This window comes from Vipera ursinii (genome assembly GCF_947247035.1).
Source record: "Vipera ursinii genome assembly, chromosome: 4".
NCBI lineage: Eukaryota > Metazoa > Chordata > Lepidosauria > Squamata > Viperidae > Vipera > Vipera ursinii.
This window is the reverse complement of record NC_139514.1, coordinates 30,544,593-30,561,602: the sequence shown is the minus strand read 5'-3', so window position 1 is coordinate 30,561,602 and position 17,010 is coordinate 30,544,593. Positions and strand designations below refer to the sequence as shown.

At 43.6% G+C, this 17,010-nt stretch overlaps 1 protein-coding gene across 1 annotated transcript in view; it reads right to left on the bottom strand.

Moving 5' to 3' along the window:
• Window positions 1–2,038: 2,038 nt before the first annotated feature.
• Window positions 2,039–17,010, bottom strand: part of F5 (coagulation factor V) — a gene marked incomplete at its 5' end in the record, with an annotated part of 49,025 nt that continues 34,053 nt past the window's right edge. Inside the window, 8 exons of the mRNA XM_083361252.1 lie at window positions 2,039–2,459; window positions 3,510–3,692; window positions 4,954–5,102; window positions 5,310–5,454; window positions 6,373–6,528; window positions 8,271–8,365; window positions 9,362–9,433; window positions 9,825–9,941. Of these exons, the coding sequence (XP_083217378.1) occupies window positions 2,313–2,459; window positions 3,510–3,692; window positions 4,954–5,102; window positions 5,310–5,454; window positions 6,373–6,528; window positions 8,271–8,365; window positions 9,362–9,433; window positions 9,825–9,941 (1,064 nt within the window). The 3' untranslated portion in view covers window positions 2,039–2,312. The remainder of the gene's footprint in view (window positions 2,460–3,509; window positions 3,693–4,953; window positions 5,103–5,309; window positions 5,455–6,372; window positions 6,529–8,270; window positions 8,366–9,361; window positions 9,434–9,824; window positions 9,942–17,010) is intronic.

The window sequence follows — 17,010 nt, the reverse complement described above, 5'->3', positions numbered from 1 at the left end:
GGCTGAGGAATTCTGGGAGTTGAAGTCCACAAGTCATAAAAGGGCCAAGTTTGAAGACCCCTGCTTTAGGAGGATTCCATTTAGAGCAGGGGTGTTCAAACTTGGCCGTTTTATGACTTGTGGACTTCAACTCCCAGAATTCCTCAGCCAGCGTGCCTGGCTGAGGAATTCTGGGAGTTGAAGTCCACAAGTCATAAAAGGGCCAAGTTTGAACACCCCTGATTTAGAGCTCTGGCATCAGTGGAACTAGTAGAGAAGAATGTTTCCTGGGCAGGGAATTTATCACGGGTGGGTGGGGGGGGGTTTGTTTATTACCAGTTGGACAACCAAACCAGTATCTAAAAACGTGCTCAACCGCTGTTTTAGGAGCGTTTATCGCGGTTACTTCTAGCTTTCCGCAGTCTTTAGTTCTCTGCCATGCTTTCTTCTCCTGTTCTCACAAGTCTGGTGTTGGGCAGGCAGGTAGATGGAATCAACGATTGAAAGGAAGGAGGCCACGGTGTGGGGTCAGTTGAGATGTCAGTCTGTACTCCGTAGGTGTAGGTGATAATAGGAAGTGTGGGAGATCAAACGCTTAAGTCTAAATCTGACTTTCCCAATGGAAAAGCAAGGAGGTCTGGTGAGATAATGTATGGAGGACTTTCACTTGGAATGTAAGAGGAGTAAGTTTTACAGATCATGAGTAAATGAATGAATGATGAATCAATGAATGAACTTTTTAAATATACAGTAGATAGATATGGTATGTGTCTATGAAACTAAAGGTAAAAGGGGAAAATGTAATAGATCAGAATGGAGGTGGTCTGATTTCAGGATATAGTTGGTGAATACATGTATGGAAGTTAAGGTGTAGGATTAACTATAAAGCAACAGCATAACAGGTGTGGTCAAATGCGTCAGTAATGAAATACTGCTTCATCACAACACATGCCTCCCTTTTATGTTCATTATAACATCACTTTATTTATTTTATGCTGCCTTTATTACTTTATAAGTAATTCAAGAAGGCAAACATACATAATTCTTATATTTTCTCCATGACAACATCCCTGTGACCTTGGTTGGATTGAGAGACTCAGGTCACCCAGCTGGCTTTTATGCCTGAGGTGGGACTGGAACTCAGTCTCCTGGTTTCTAGGCCAGCACCTTAACCATTACACTGACTAAACAGACTCCAACTACTACTTTCATGAAAGCAGCAGAAGCTTCCAGTTGCCCATGAATGAAAGGGCTAAAATACATGATAGAATGTGAATGAAAATGACAATAAATATAATGAAATTATTTGTAAAGAAACTAAAGGAATGCTGAAAGGAGTACTAAATATATCTTTTGAAATGGAGGTGAAAATTTGGAATTAGTGCTCAAGAAAAAATGATGAAAAGGTAGTAAATATTGTGAGAATGTTAAAAGGTCATAAACTCTGCAGAAGCTGGAGAAATGTTAAAATATGGAAATTTGCAAAAATAACCAGATGTGTTTGTTGAGGAATTATTGGATATATATTATATATATTGGGTTTGGATATGTTTATCCTTGATTCATTGGAATTGGTTCATTTTTGGTAGATATTAGATAATTGAAATAAATCATTTTAATTGATTATATTAGTCACTTTGACTCATTCTCGAGACCTAAGATTATTCATAGAGACTGTTGAAAAGCATCATTGATATCAGCATTTATACCTCTGATCTAACAGTTACTGTTGTCTGTCTTCATTAAAAGTTGCCTTTCAGCTCCTGATGATTTACACAGCTACATCCATACTTTTCCTAGCAACATTAAGTGGACAATTAAATGCCATTGACTTCAATTTCCCAATCCATCTCATTGGCATAGATGTTTCAGATGATCATCTATGTACTAACCAAGGCCAATCTGGTTTCACTTTCTAGAACAGCCAAGTTGAGCTAAAGGCTCTTAATCGCTGAAATTTAATTAATGTAATATTTTTGTTATATGCCCTCAGAAGAAAATGCAACAAAAATTGAAATGTTTTCTATTTGAGAACAGGAAGACACAAGGAACATAAAACTGCAAAAAATAAGATTTTATTGTGTTAGGATGTACATTCAGGATTAAAGTGGCAGTAGAATTATTCATTGTAAAGTCACTTCAGTTGTGTTATTTTGATTCATATTTTCATAGCTATTTGAAAGCTGTGGCTGAAAATCTTTTAAAAAGGATAGCTTTATTATGCTAATACTGTTTTATTATGCTTTTGCTTTGTTTCCTTTTAAAAATAGAGTTAGTAATAAGAAAAACTGAAACACTGAAGTTGCTTGATTTGATAGTCTTCTGCCCAAGCTTTAAAAGACATCACAACCAAACAGTTCTATCCGGAGTGCAATATATTGATTCCATGTTTTTGGGATGATACGAATGAACCTGGATAATATAGGTGGTTTGAAAAAGTGTTTGACTTGTCCATTACTGTTAATATTTCCTGTGAACACCTTAATATAAAACAAAAGAATGAATTAGCATCATATGCAAATGAATGAACATTTCAAATATAAATCCTCAAAATTCCCACAGAATATCACCAGGGAAATGATTTTCTGTCTCAATTCATCTCAATTTGTGGGCTTGCAAAATTTAGATAAACCTATCAAGTTGCCTTATGATGAACTATTGTTTCATTATTTGAAATCCATGCTATTATTGACTACCAATGTGCTTTGTCAAACTCATTCAAATTGAGATGCATGTATTGTCCTGACTGATGGCACACTCCAAGTGCTTTTAATTGGAGAAATCTCATATTTGCTGGAATTCCAGGAAAATTTCAGCCATGGGGAAAGATAGGGGATATGGTGATTATGGTCTTTCCAGGCCCTCTAGGGAAGGGAAAGGTTTTGTTAGATTTCTGGGTTGATGTACATTGCCATAATTTTCTCCTTTACTGGAAAAATGTGAGGTTAAAAAAAACTCATGGTAGAATTTAGCCATGCCTGAAAAGCAAGAGAAACCAAACTGATTCTGAGAATGTTTAGGAACTACCCTTTAAGAAACATTCCAGCATTGGCTTGTAGTTTTTACAGTAAGAATACTAGGGCTATGTCCCACAGGAGATATGAACTATAATTCACCTGTAATAAGACTCAATTATTATTCTGGTTTTTGAGCAGTGATCTTTTCAGGGAACTAATCCGCAAAATGATCTGCTAATCTGTCCCACTATTATCAACTGCTGCTCCATCTGTACCCTTTGGTTTCCTCTGAATTAATAAAGGGACCTCTGATGCCCACCTAGTTGCAAATCATTGTTCAGCAATTTAACAATGTACTATGGCAAACTGTAGGAGCTGTGACAAAACCAAATGAGATAGTTCAGAGTCACTAATTCCCAAAGATTAGATTAAAATCTATGAAAAGGGAAATGAATATTTTTCAGCCTTATATATTCCCAACATAGTATCATACATATGGTAATAAAATAATAAGGTTGGAAGGTACGTATAATTTAGGTAATCAAATCCATCAGTAAGATAAGCAATTGGTACCTTTTCCATGGAACTGCAAACATCCAAATAAGGCGTCCAACTTGAATTGCCATCAGTATAATGGATGGAAAATGTTTTCACATACATTTCTGTAGACATTGATGTAGCTCCTTGAGTTATTATGCTTGTTATTTTTGTAAGCTGTTGCAAATCAATTTGTAGCCACTGATCTTTGTTGTTTACCTAAAGGATTAATAAGGGTCACCTTATCATGCTACTCTTAGCAGTTGAACTCTAATTATCTACAACCTGCACTAATTGAGTCATATGGAAATGCACAGGAAATCTGAACTCATTAACATGTAAATTAAGTGCTATTAAAAATCCAAGAGAACACATGAAGGCTACCTACCCTAAATTTAAACAATACAAATCCAAAGATGATCTCCAATTATATAGGACTTTAACTACTATAGAATTAATGGAATCTCTCCTCCCTGTTTTACTTTTCTTTCTTATAAAAATAGAACACATTTAATGCTCAGAACACAAATTTCTTCAAGGATGCTTCATGTATTAATTCTTGCAATATAATTTTTTCCCAGTCAACAATTGTCAATGGAACAAATAGTCTCCCGGAGTTGTGGGAGCTCCATTGATGGAGGTTTTCAAGAAAAGATCGGGCAACTATTTGTCTAAGATAGAATAAGGACTCCTGTCCTGAGCAGTGGGTCGATCTAGAGGATCTCCAAGGTCCCTTCCAGCCTTATGACTGTATGATTCCATGATTTCATGAATACTATAAGCCAGACATGTCAAACACAAGGCCCGGGGGCCAGATCCGGCCCGTGAAGTGGTTTCATGCGGCCCGCGAAGCCATCCTGGAAACAGTGAGGGAACGGCCCCCACTGCCTTGGCCCTGGCCCAGAGACCCTCCTCCTGCCAGAGACCCTCAGATCTGTCCCACTCCTGCCCAGGCCCCCATAGGCACCCTTGATGCCAATGATGTAGAGCTGGCCACGCCCACCCAGTAGGCCATACGCACACTAGCCACGCCCACCCAGTAGGCCACGCCCACCCTGGCCACACCCACCCGGCCCCTTGAGGGCAATCGCAATGCTGATGCGGCCCTCAGTGAAATTGAGTTTGACACCCCTGCTATAAGCAATCATTTAAGGACTCTTATATTATACAAGAATATGAATCAGAGAGACAGTATTAACGGACATACAACTCTGAAACTGCTGCCATATAATTTGTGAAGTGACTTCACTAAGGAGAAATAAAAGTGTGGAAAGAAATATTAACTATGTAAATAACAATTCAGCATCATTCAAAATATACCAATCATATCAGCTGTGCTCTGCTCTCTCTTCTCTTTGATTGATACCATCAATTATTATATGGAAACTACCTTAAGCATTTAATTTAATGGAAAAGTAAAATAAAAAAATGCAACCAAGAAAAAAAATCAGGTAACTTAGTTTGTAGCTTTTGTTTTTACCTTTGGTTGCCAAGCATTTGTTCGCCCTTTCAGATTGAGTCGTGCAAGGGATGGTTTCCATGAACTCAACCACGTCTTTTTATAAGAAGAGGCTGTAATCTCTGAATTCTTGATAGCCCCACTTTCCATTCCCAATGGCATAGAGCACCCTGTTGTAAATACATATCCCTGTTAGATTTTTCTAATATTCAGGAAAAAATACCAGCAGGCTCGGAATTATATTTCTACAGATAGCTTGATCAAATAATTTAATCTCTCCCCCAATATTCATTCCTTGTATAAAATCTTATTTCTCTTGCACTTTCAATATTTCTCCTCGTTTGAAAGTATATGTCAAACATCTCTTCACATCTTACCTTCAACTTCACAACCCAACAGTTCAATGCGGAAAGTAGGTCTATTGTGGAACTTGGTTGGATGCAGCCTAATATATCTGGCAATAATAGGAGGATCAATGTGGTTGTCTTTTACTGTGGTACCATCTGAGTTACCCTCAAAAAGCTGAGGAAAAAGAAATCCAAGTTCTATAAATTATGTCTCATTTTTAAAAAATATAAATTATTTTAAAATATTTGCATCTGGAAAACTAAAATGCATTTGAGCTTACTCAGTTTTAATTAGTTATTGGTTTTCAGTGAGGTTGCACATCAAAACAAGCACTGAATTATTTCAGTGAGAATTGAGGATCAAAAAGTTTCATATGGCAAGAATTCTGTTATATTTACTTGCTTTATTTTCTTGGTGTTTGTTTATAGCTTACAACTGTTCTTTCCATTTTCCCTGTCAAACACAATGTATTTCAGTCTTTGATATGCATATATATGCACATATATTTTCAGATTCATATTCCTCATTGTAGCATGTAATCTGCCTAGTGTTCACCACAAATAATTTGGTGTTTAAAACAGCAATGATACATCATCTGTAAACAAAGTACACAGGTTTTCTTATCCATACTAAACACACCTCTAATGTCACCACAATCATTCTTTATATATTTGCCCATAAAAAAATTAAACTACCCTAAATCATATCTGTTGTTCCCAGCTACAATTCCCTTTCAATAATGTTTTATTATTTACAAATTAAAAGAAGAGAAGAAATTACCTTTCCACAATTTACATTCTTTCCCACCCACCAATTAAATATTTTCCAGTTTTTGCTTCTCTGTTTCTCATTCAAAATAAATCTGGATTTAGAAAGCTACTTCCTTAAAAAGAAAACAAGTGAAAAAGGAGAAGGTAGTAAATAAAATATGTTTGTAGTAGTTTAAGAGATGTACAGTATAGAGAATATATAATTTTAATACTATTCTTTCATATATTTAAATTTGAAAGGGTAAAAACTCTTAGCATGACTTCTACATATTTTCAAGCAGAAAAGAAGAACGAGGATTTCAGATAGAAGAAATATGCAAACCATTCGTGTTTTGGGATGTTTTCCTTTAAAAGTAATCCACTTTCGCCCATCTTTGCTGTAGGTAACAAAATATTCCACAGTATACAAACTTTTCATTAGTTGCTTGGCTCCTTGGGTCTGAACACCTGTGATGACAACTTGTCTTTGTAGGTCTACCTATACAATAACAGAAATTATGAATCTATATTACCCCAGTTTCATTTCTTCAGTTAAAAGGGATTCTGTACTATACTAGATGGAAATACAGGATTGGTTCAAGAAATCTGTCTCACATAAATGGAAGTTTATCCCTTTTCTATCTATTTACAACACTAAACAAACTGAAGGTTGAAATCTAGTTCATCTTTGATGGTAGAAGAACATCCCCTCTAATTTAAGCCAATGTACAGCATACAAAGCAAATAGTATAGTCTTTGCCATCTGTTGTCTACTATCAACCTAAAAGCAGACCAACCAGAATGCTCTTGATTTGACATATAGTAAAGTGAAAACTGGATTCATGTATGATGCTAAGCTATAGCTTACAATCTATACATACTGGGTGTTTTGCAATCATTTAAAACTAAAAATAGGAGCTGGTCTTTGAGCAGTGATATCAGTCTTTGTTCTTTATATTCCTAAATTATCTACATTCACCATGTTGTAGCACCTGCTCATAGTCCTCGCTTAGGGAACCACAATTAGGCCTAAAACTCCATTGCTAAGCATCATGGTTGTTAAGGAAAAATCACATAATCACAATGGCCATATGACATCAATTTAATTTAGCCATTAAGGAAGACATCATGTGACCACAACTTGCAATTTTATTGCCGGCTTCTCTATTGACTCTATTTGTCAGAAGCCAGTTGTGAAGTGCACAAAAAGCATTCACATAATTCCAGCACACTGTGACACTCAGAAACCCCCACCACTTAAGAAACACCTGAAGGTCAATCGTGATGATGGGGACACTGCATTGGTCATCAGCACAAGGACTAATTGTAAATTTACTTTTTCATTGCCATTGTAACTCAGAAAGTCACTAGGTAGGGCAATCATTAAGCAAGAACTTAATTTTCAACTCTAATGCAAGGTGTGTTTTAGATGCTTGTGTCTTTTCTAACCTTATGAATGCAATGGATGGAAATTAGTTTTTCTGCCTTTTTGTACCCATCTTTTTATCTATATCCATTATCGGTTTAAAAATCCAAGTGAGTGATCTTCGCAATATTGTTGAGAGCCTCTGGATTAAAATGAGCGAAGGAACAAAAAATTAAGGCTGTGCTTGGTGCTTAATATTATGAACCCAATGAAGAAGTTATGAATGATCCTTTTCAAAAAAACAAATTGCAGATATTTAAATAGAAATGATGGTATTTGTTGGAAGACAATTCTTACTTTCCAGATAGTTGTTTCTTTCAGAGAAAAGGAACCACAAAGGACAGAACTATTTTTGACTTGATATTAGCCAGTAAGGAAGATAGAGGCCGTGTCCCTTATTTCTAAACCACAATATTTTTACCTGTGTTCCTTTGAAAGTTAGTTCTGATACAGTTAAGAGCAGATGTCAAAAATTAGTTACCACAACTGTTAACATTAGGAACAGGTGGAAACCATTTCTCCAGAAGAGAGAAAATTCAGGCCCATTACATAGGTGGAAGTAAAAGGGCAAGAATACAAATATTGATTTCACTATAATTTGAGCTTGTATTGGCTTGTATCTAGCCATGTCCAGAATTCTGTAATTAGCCTCATTCCTTTTTACTAATCTTCTTGTCTTAGTTTAGTATTCTTGGATGCCTGCACTCTTGAGCTTCTATTTCTAATGCTCAGAGAAGCCTGAGATTCCTCAGCCCATGCATGCAATAAGCTTAAGTCATCTTAGGGTTTTCTCCCTTATGTATCTTAATTCATACTTGGATCCATGGGTGCTCATTTTCCTTCTTTATGATGCTCCAAGCATTATATTTTCCAGCATTATTCAGTCTTGCTAGCTTAGGCTCCCAATATCCTGTACAGAAATATGGAAAAGACATTTTTGCAGAATTATGTCGATATGCTTGTTTTCCATGGTGACTTTCATTTTTTACTAAACCAATTGCAAAAAACCCAATATTATTTTCACAACAGGAATTTTTTTTAAAAAAAATAATTTATTTGTATCCCACTTTTATTATTTTTACAAATAACTTGAGGCAGCCAACATACCTAACATTCCTTCCTCCTCCTATTTTTCCCCACAACAAACCTGTGAGGTGGATTGGCCTGAAAGAGGATGACTGGCCCATGAACAAAAATGCAGAAAAAATATTGGAAATTATCGATTATCAAGTGTCTATTGTCATCGTTCCGATAAAAGACACAGTTTCAAACAAAATGCAAGCATTGTTTATCTAAAAAGTTTTAATAATGAAACGGAACATCGGCACTCATGGAGGGATGCCAGAATCTGAAATCTCCTCCCCCCAAACCCATCATAACACACACACAATCTCCACCCTTATCTACACGTCATAAATCACATTATCCAATTAGTTTTACATATGAGGTTTCACTTCCCATTCTGTATGCGGACTTTTCCAATCTTCTCACAACATCCGGGTAGATTTCTCCCCCCCCCAATGAAGCATTTAAAGTAACAGGCTGTCTCTTATATTGTCAATGCAAATCATGTCAATGTTTGCAGCATTGACATCTATTATAAAAGAACTGGAACCAAGAAGCAGAAAGAAAAAAAATCTGAAAATGTTCCCAAAAATATATTGAATGCTGTATGCTAGGTATTGAGGGCCTAGTACATACTAATAATTAAGGTTCTTTTCCCTGGCCTCTTGTTATTATGAGACAATTATTTTTAGCACCATAAAAATAAAATGAAAACATGCCCCACATATAATTTAATGAACTGGATGTTCATTAGAGCCACATAACACAGTAGATGAACTTCTAGATATAGGATTTCCAAATAACAAGATTTTTGACATGACAGCTTTAAAATTCAACGTACCAACATGATCTGAAGCACTGATTTGTGAATCATGTATTATCCCACTTGCCAGACCCATTGGTAATTTACAATCTGCAGAGGGAGAAAGAGACAGCATGGAGGTGTTTTATTAGCTTTTCCTAAATTCTGGTATTAAGTAGAGTACTACTTATTAAACCCAACAGGAGAGAAAGTATGGTTGCTATGTTGTTGTACCCATCTTAGGTATGACCAGCTAGGAAGAGGCAAAGACGAGCAGATTATATAGTAATGATATTAAAATAGGACACATGCCTTCTCTCAAATCCTGAAAATATTTTCAATGCCTGCTAAATAGGGAATGTGCCACTGATGTAATCTACATGCTATCCCTGCAAACAAAAAATCCTGGGATCTCAGAATTGATCCCCACCACTTTTTGTGTGTCACAAACTTGTAATGAAGATATGTGCGTTGTAGAATTAGTATGGTTAAACTCTGTTACCTTTATCAATGACAGTAAAGAGAGCTTGCATTCCTCTTTCCTGATATTCACCAACTTCTGTTTCTAAAAGCCATGTGCCAATTTTGGATGGTATCATTTTGATCGTGGTGAATGAACCTTGAAAACAGAGGAAATATGTTAATTTTTAAAATAGGTTTAAATTCCTAGAATTTGAGTCATGTGGTAATATGGTGAGTAGAATAGCATGTTAAACTTGACCAGAAATTAGATGGCAAATAGATGTATACTTAACGTTAATAGAACAAATGTTATGGAACAAACTATTGGTTGATAGAAGAAGAAAGCCACTGAATTTGGGAAACATCTGTATTACATTGTATTATATTGGGCATGATTATTTAATTCTTTTAACTTCTTTTAACTTTTGTATTTATATTCTGATATTTATTGCCCTGTACACCGCCCTGAGTCCTTCGGGAGAAGGGCGGTATAAAAATTTAATAAAACTAAAAAAAAACACTAAACTACAGTAAGAGGTTTAGAGCACTTGTCCCTTAAATATTTTCAGTCTTTCAACATTGGACTGGAGTTGTTGTAAGAATGAGAACTGGAGCTCTATACAGTCCTAAATCCTAATTTATTAGTTTCTCTATTTATAAAGGTTTATTTTACAGCATAAGCAAGCAAACAAGCCTCTCTCCCTCTTATTCACATGAATATATTGTCCCATAGGCAGCCATCAAACCTGATCAGAGCTCAAGTATTCTGTGAATGTTTTTATGATCATTATTTCCCATATACGAGGGCAATTCAGAAATAAACCTCCATTTGGTTGTCAATGACAGACACTCGCAGATACAGAACTTTTATTATAGACATTAGAAACTACAGCATTACTTTTAAACATAATCACCATTCATATTGAGGCACTTATCCTAATGTCTTACAAGGTTTGAAATTCCTTAGTAGTAGTCGCTTGGTGCCAAATCTGGGCTATAGGGGCAAGTGATCAAAAGCATCCCAATGGAACTGCTTCAAAAGTTCTTGGGTGCATTTAGCAGTGTGCGGGCGAGCATTATAGTGAACAAACACCACACCGGAAGTCAGTATGCCCCGATATTTGTTATGGATGGCTTGTCTGAGTTTTTGTAATGTTTCACAGTAGACTTCTGAATTGATGCTCAAACCACGAACTTCACTAGTAGTATTTTTTTGGCATCTTCACATTTGGCGGGCTTTTTTTATGGCAGAGTTCATTTTCAATTGATCTAGCGGGCGAGTCAGCTGCAACATAACCTTCTCCTTCCACTCCTTACTGCCTACTGAACTACTGCACATGGTGCCATAGGACAAACGTCGCTATCTCCGCCTATTTCTCACACCTCAAACGGAGGTTTATTTCCAAATTGCCCTTGTATGTGAGAAGTTTTGTATTGCTAGCCATAATTCTCTCAGATTATCTAGAATGGAAAATTGAGTGTCTTAGCGAGTTTCATATAGGCTCCAAAGATGGCGGACGTGCTGGGGAGAGCTCCGTAACCCCCAGTGGTAAGGCGTCCCCCCAGGAGCCCCCCAGGGATGTCAACAAACCCCTGGGGTGGGGTTAGAAGTTGGGCAGCTGAAATGGGCAATGTGCCGTCCGCTGCCGCCCCGAATCAGCTGTAGGGGTGCCGGGACATCTCCGCCCCACCGCCTGGGCCGTTGGCGGCCGTTTTAAATGGGGCCGACATCCTCGCTCTGCCTCAGCCGCCTGATCTACTCCCGGCGGCGGCGGCGTCTCCGAAGGATCAAAGGAGACGCCGCAGATCATCTGTGAGGCGGAGGCGGCGAAAGCGAAAGTGAGTACAGCAACAGTGGCGGTGAGAGCGCTCCAAGCCCAAAGCCAGTCATCTTCCCCAGGGGGCTGGAAACAGCGGTGGCGGTTGGTGGTGACATCTTCGGCCCACCCCCTGAGCCGCTGCGGCTGCACAGCCATCTGAATTGAGGCCGACGCTTCCGCTCTACCTCGGCTCCCCTGGCCCGCTCCCGGGCAGCGGCGGCGTCTCCAAGGATCAGAGGAGGCGCCGCGGATCAGCTGGGCGGTGGAAGAGGCGGCAGCGGAGACGACGGCGGCCGGGACTGCTTCTCCAGGCCCAGTCGTTCGCCTCCCAGGGACCTTGGCAGCGGCGGTAGCGCTGGCGGCGTGGCATCTCCGGCCCGCCCCCTGAGCCGCTGCTGCCGTTACAACCATCCTGAGCGGGGCCGGAGTTGCTGTTCTGCCTCGGCTGCCTAATCTGCTCCCGGATAGCGGCGGCGTCTCCGAGTGATCAAGGAGACGCCGCAGACCAGCTTTACGACGGAAGCGGCAGCAACGAAGACGCGGGCGGTGAGACAGCTTCTCTGGGCCCTGGTCGACCGTCCTCCGAGGGGCCTTCACAGAGGCCTTGACAGAGGCGCTAGCAACAGCGGTGCGGCGTCTCCGGCCCGCCTCCCTGAACCGAAACAGTCATCTTGAGTGGGGCTGGTGCCTTGTTCTTCCTCGACCACCTTGGGCTGCTCCTAGGCGGCGGTGCCTCCGAAAGATTCACACCGAAGGAGACGCTGGGCAATGGAGGCGATGGCGGCATGGGCCGCAGCAGCAGCGGGAGCTTCTCCAGGCCCCGGCTGACCACTCTCATCAGGATCCCTCGACGCCGGCAAAAATGGACACGGCGTAGCATCTCCGGCCTGCTCTCTGAGCCGTTTGCAGCCGCCACGAATGGGTGCCAACGACTCCTCTATGCCCTGTACGGTGGAAGCGGCAGCAATGAAGGCGAGGACGGCGGTGGCAGCCTCCCCGGGCCCCGGTCGACCGTTTTTGCCCAGGGGCCTCTGACAGCGGCGGTAGTGGCGGCGGCGAGGCATCTACGGCCCACACCCTGAGCCACCTCTTCGAGGCACCTTGAACGGAGACGGCAACAGTAGCGACATGACACCAGGGACTCCCATACCTCTGGGAGGCCACGCTCCAGACGGTCCCCAACCAATAGGGGCCTATGGAGCTGCGGCCGGGAACAACGCCCAGAGGATCAGGGAGGGAACTGTTTGGGCGGCTGAACCACCAGAGCTGACGCCAATTAATGAACCCCTCCATCTTGCCTTCTGCCCACTCTCAACCATCCTTGCCCATTCTCTCCCCACAGGACATAACGGGCCTGGGTGCAAGCCACGGTGGCAGAGTGGCTTGGCCTTACACCTGCAACCCCATAGAGGTGAGAGCTCTATGGGGTATGCTTCACCCAGAGTACATTCTGGACCACCTCCGGAAGCAGAGACACAACCCATCGTGAGAGGATGAGGAGTGGCCTGCTTCTGGGGGTTCGCCCGGCCAAGTGGCAGTGGCAGGGCGACGATCCAGAAACCCACCTACCCGACTCAACCCTCCTGCAAATTCACCATCCAGGGGACTGCCTTCCCGGAACCCCTTGTGACTATGCTCGTTCAATACTCCAGCACAGTACTGCACGCCCTCAGGTGTTCCCCCCTCTCCTGGGTGCGACCCGCCTGCACTACATCCAATCTCGATGACGGGCCCAACCACTGGGCCTCTGAGAGATGGCCGGGCAGGGCCAGGGGCCTCCAGCATAAGCCCAACAAGAGGCCCCTGATTAAGTTAAGTTTTTTGTGGGGTTAGGGAGGGGGGTGGGAGAAGGCTATGGTTGCGCGGGAAAGGCACGCCTTCCAGCCACCATAACGCATGCCAGGCCTACGACCATTCACGACGGTGTACAACGAGGACCAGTCGCCGATAATACCCAGTGGCGTACTGACAAACAGCCCATTCCCAGGATGGTGGGGAACGGCAGAAGGTGCACAGACAGAGGGCCGTATCGTCACCGGGAGTGTCATCTCCGCTCTGTACAAGCGGTGAGATGCTCCGACCCTCTGTACTCCCCCGGAGGACCCGGGAGCGAAGGTGTGCAGCCTCCCATGCTAAGGCTGGTCTACCTGAATGCAAGGTCCGTAGCTAACAAAGCTCACCTCATTCGTGACCTAGTGGAGAGCGAGCATGCGGACCTAGCTTGCATCACGGAAACCTGGCTGGGCCCAGAGGGTGGTGTCCCGCTGGTTGACCTCTGCCCGCCAGGTTTCCAGGTGCTGCACCAGCCTCGGGCCCATGGGAGGGGCGGGGGAGTGGCAGTTATCATCAGGGAATCCCTTAGCCCGCGAGAGACCACCGTCCCTCAGATGGTCGGGTGTGAGTCTCTCCTACTGAGATACGGCCCAGGGGCGCAGTTGGGCCTGCTGCTGGCGTACCTACCACCTAATCGTGCAGCGGCGGCCCTGCCCGAGCTACTCGATGTCCTCTCAGGGTTGGTGGTTGAATTCCCAAAACTCATGGTCTTGGGCGACTTTAACCTGCCGTCCCTGGGAGGATCGTCCGAACTGGCTCGGGAGTTCATGGCTTCCATGGCGGCCATGGACCTGTCGCAAATAATTTCTGGACCGACTCATGAGAGAGGCCACACCCCAGACTTGGTGTTCTTGTCTGGACGGTGGCGTGGTGATATCGGTGGGGGTGCCACAACTGTTACGCCCCTGTCATGGACCGATCACCACCTCCTGCGGCTAGACTTCCCCTTTGCCACCCCCCACCGTGGATGCACGGTGCCAGTCAGATGGTACCGCCCTAGGCGCCTAATGGACCCTGATAAGTTCCAGGCAGCGCTTAGGGACACACATGCACTCCCTGCTCACAGCTCGGCGGATGCCTTAGTGGAAGCCTGGGAAAAGGCAGCCACGGAGGCTCTGGACCGAGTTGTACCCTTGCGGCCTCTGACCCGGCGCAGATCCCAACGAGCCCCATGGTTCACCGCGGAGCTCCGGGAGATGAAGCGTCGGAGACGGGGCCTAGAGAGCCGTTGGAGATCCAGTCGATCCGAATCCGACCGATTGCGACTAAGAACCCTCACCAGGTCTTATCTCGCTGCGATAAGGGTGGCAAAATCCAACTACTTTTCCACCCTCATCGCGTCCGCAGATAATCGCCCGGCTGCCTTGTTCAGGGTGACTCGCTCCCTATTAAACCAAGAGGTGAGGGAGGAACCCTTGCAGGGTCGAGCCGAGGAATTCGGTCAATATCTGCTGGATAAAATTGCTCGGATTCGAACTGGCCTGGACTCCAACTGGGCTGAGCTGGAAGAACAAGACATGGACAGTCTTGTCGACGTCATCTGGGAGGAATTTGATCCTGTAACTCCTAAGGAAGTGGACAGGATTATGAGAAGGTTGAGCGCCTCCACATGCTTATTGGACCCGTGCCCTTCCTGGCTGGCCTATGCAGCTCGAGAGGGGACACGAGGCTGGTTCCTAGCGGTCATCTCTGCTTCTCTAAGTGAGGGTCACTTCCCCACCGCCTTGAAGGAGGCGGTGGTGAGACCTCTCCTCAAGAAGCCCACCTTGGACCCATCCTCTTTGAATAACTTTCGTCCTGTCTCCAATCTTCGCTTCCTTGCGAAGGTTGTTGAGAGCGTGGTGGTGCACCAACTTCCTCAGATCCTGGATGAAGCGGTCTATCTAGACCCGTACCAATCGGGTTTCAGGCCGGGCTACAGCACGGAGACGGCATTGGTCGCTCTGATGAATGATCTCTGGAGAGCCCGGGACAGGGGCCATTCCTCTGTCCTAGTCTTATTAGACCTCTCGGCGGCTTTCGATACCATTGACCATGGTATCTTGCTGCGACGCCTCAGGGGACTGGGAGTGGGAGGCACGGTTCTGCGTTGGTTCTCCTCCTTTCTCCAGGGTCGCTCGCAGTCGGTGCTGGCAGGGGGACAGAGGTCGACCCCGAGGCCTCTCGCTTGTGGAGTCCCTCAGGGGTCGGTCCTCTCGCCTCTCTGTTCAACATCTACATGAAACCGCTGGGTGAGATCATTCGCAGCTTTGGAGTAGGGTACCATCAGTATGCTGATGACACCCAGCTTTTCATCTCAACTCCAAACAATATCAGTGATGCCCTCGACGTGATGTCCCGCTGCCTGAAAGCGGTCCGGGAATGGATGGGGAGGAACAGGCTTCAACTGAACCCGGACAAGACTAAATGGCTGTACGTACCGGCAAGCCAGGATATTCAGAACGTCCCATCGCTTAACATCGGGGACAAGTTACTACCCCCTGTTGATAGGGCCCGCAACCTGGGTGTCCTCCTAGACTCGCAGCTCTCCCTGGAAGATCACATAGGAGCTGTGACCAAGGGGACCTTCTCCCGGGTTCGACTAGTTCGCCAACTACGGCCTTATCTGGACCTGGATGCCTTACGTACAGTCACCCATGCCCTTGTGACCTCTCGCCTAGACTACTGTAACGCTCTCTACATGGGGCTGCCCTTGAGATCCACTCGGAAGCTTCAACTGGTTCAAAGTGCAGCGGCACGGACACTCTTGGGAGCCTCCCGATACTCCCATATCACACCTCTCCTCCGTGCGCTGCACTGGTTTCCGGTTGCCTTCCGTGTGAAGTTCAAGGTGCTAACAATGACATACAAAGCCCTACATGGCATGGGTCCGGACTACCTACGGGAGCACCTTCTGCCAATGTCAGCACCCCACCGTCCTGTGCGCTCCCACAGAGAGGGCCTCCTCAGGGTGCCACCGCTCAAGGAATGTCGGCTGGTGGCCCCCAGGGGGAGGGCATTCTCAGTGGGTGCGCCAGCCCTCTGGAACAGCTTGCCAACCGAAATCCGGATGGCCCCCGACCTCCGCACCTTCCGGCGGGACTTAAAAACCTTCCTGTTCCAGCAGTCCGGCCTGGCATGATAGCTTTAATTGGGGTCCCAGTTTGTTTTTACTATTGTTTTTATTGTTCAATCTGTATACCTTCCTTCCTCTGTACACCGCCCCGAGTCCCTCGGGAGAAGGGCGGTTTATAAAAACAAACAAATAAATAAATAAATAAATAAATAAATAAATAAATAAATAAATATCTCTGAAGCTACTGGAATCAAAATTCGTTGTAAATTTACAATGAACAAATTTCATTGCATACAATTTTAATAATGCAAACATAGAGTAATGGCCACTATGTACATCCTAAAGAAAATATATCTTACAAAAGGTAAGGTGCTATTATTTTGCACATTTCACTATTTCAGAAGTTTAAACATTTGTGTTAATGCTATTAACATTCCAATATACTGCATGCTGTATAATGCTTCTTTAAGAGAATACTTAAACGAAGAGTAACAGTGTTATATAACTGATGCTATTAT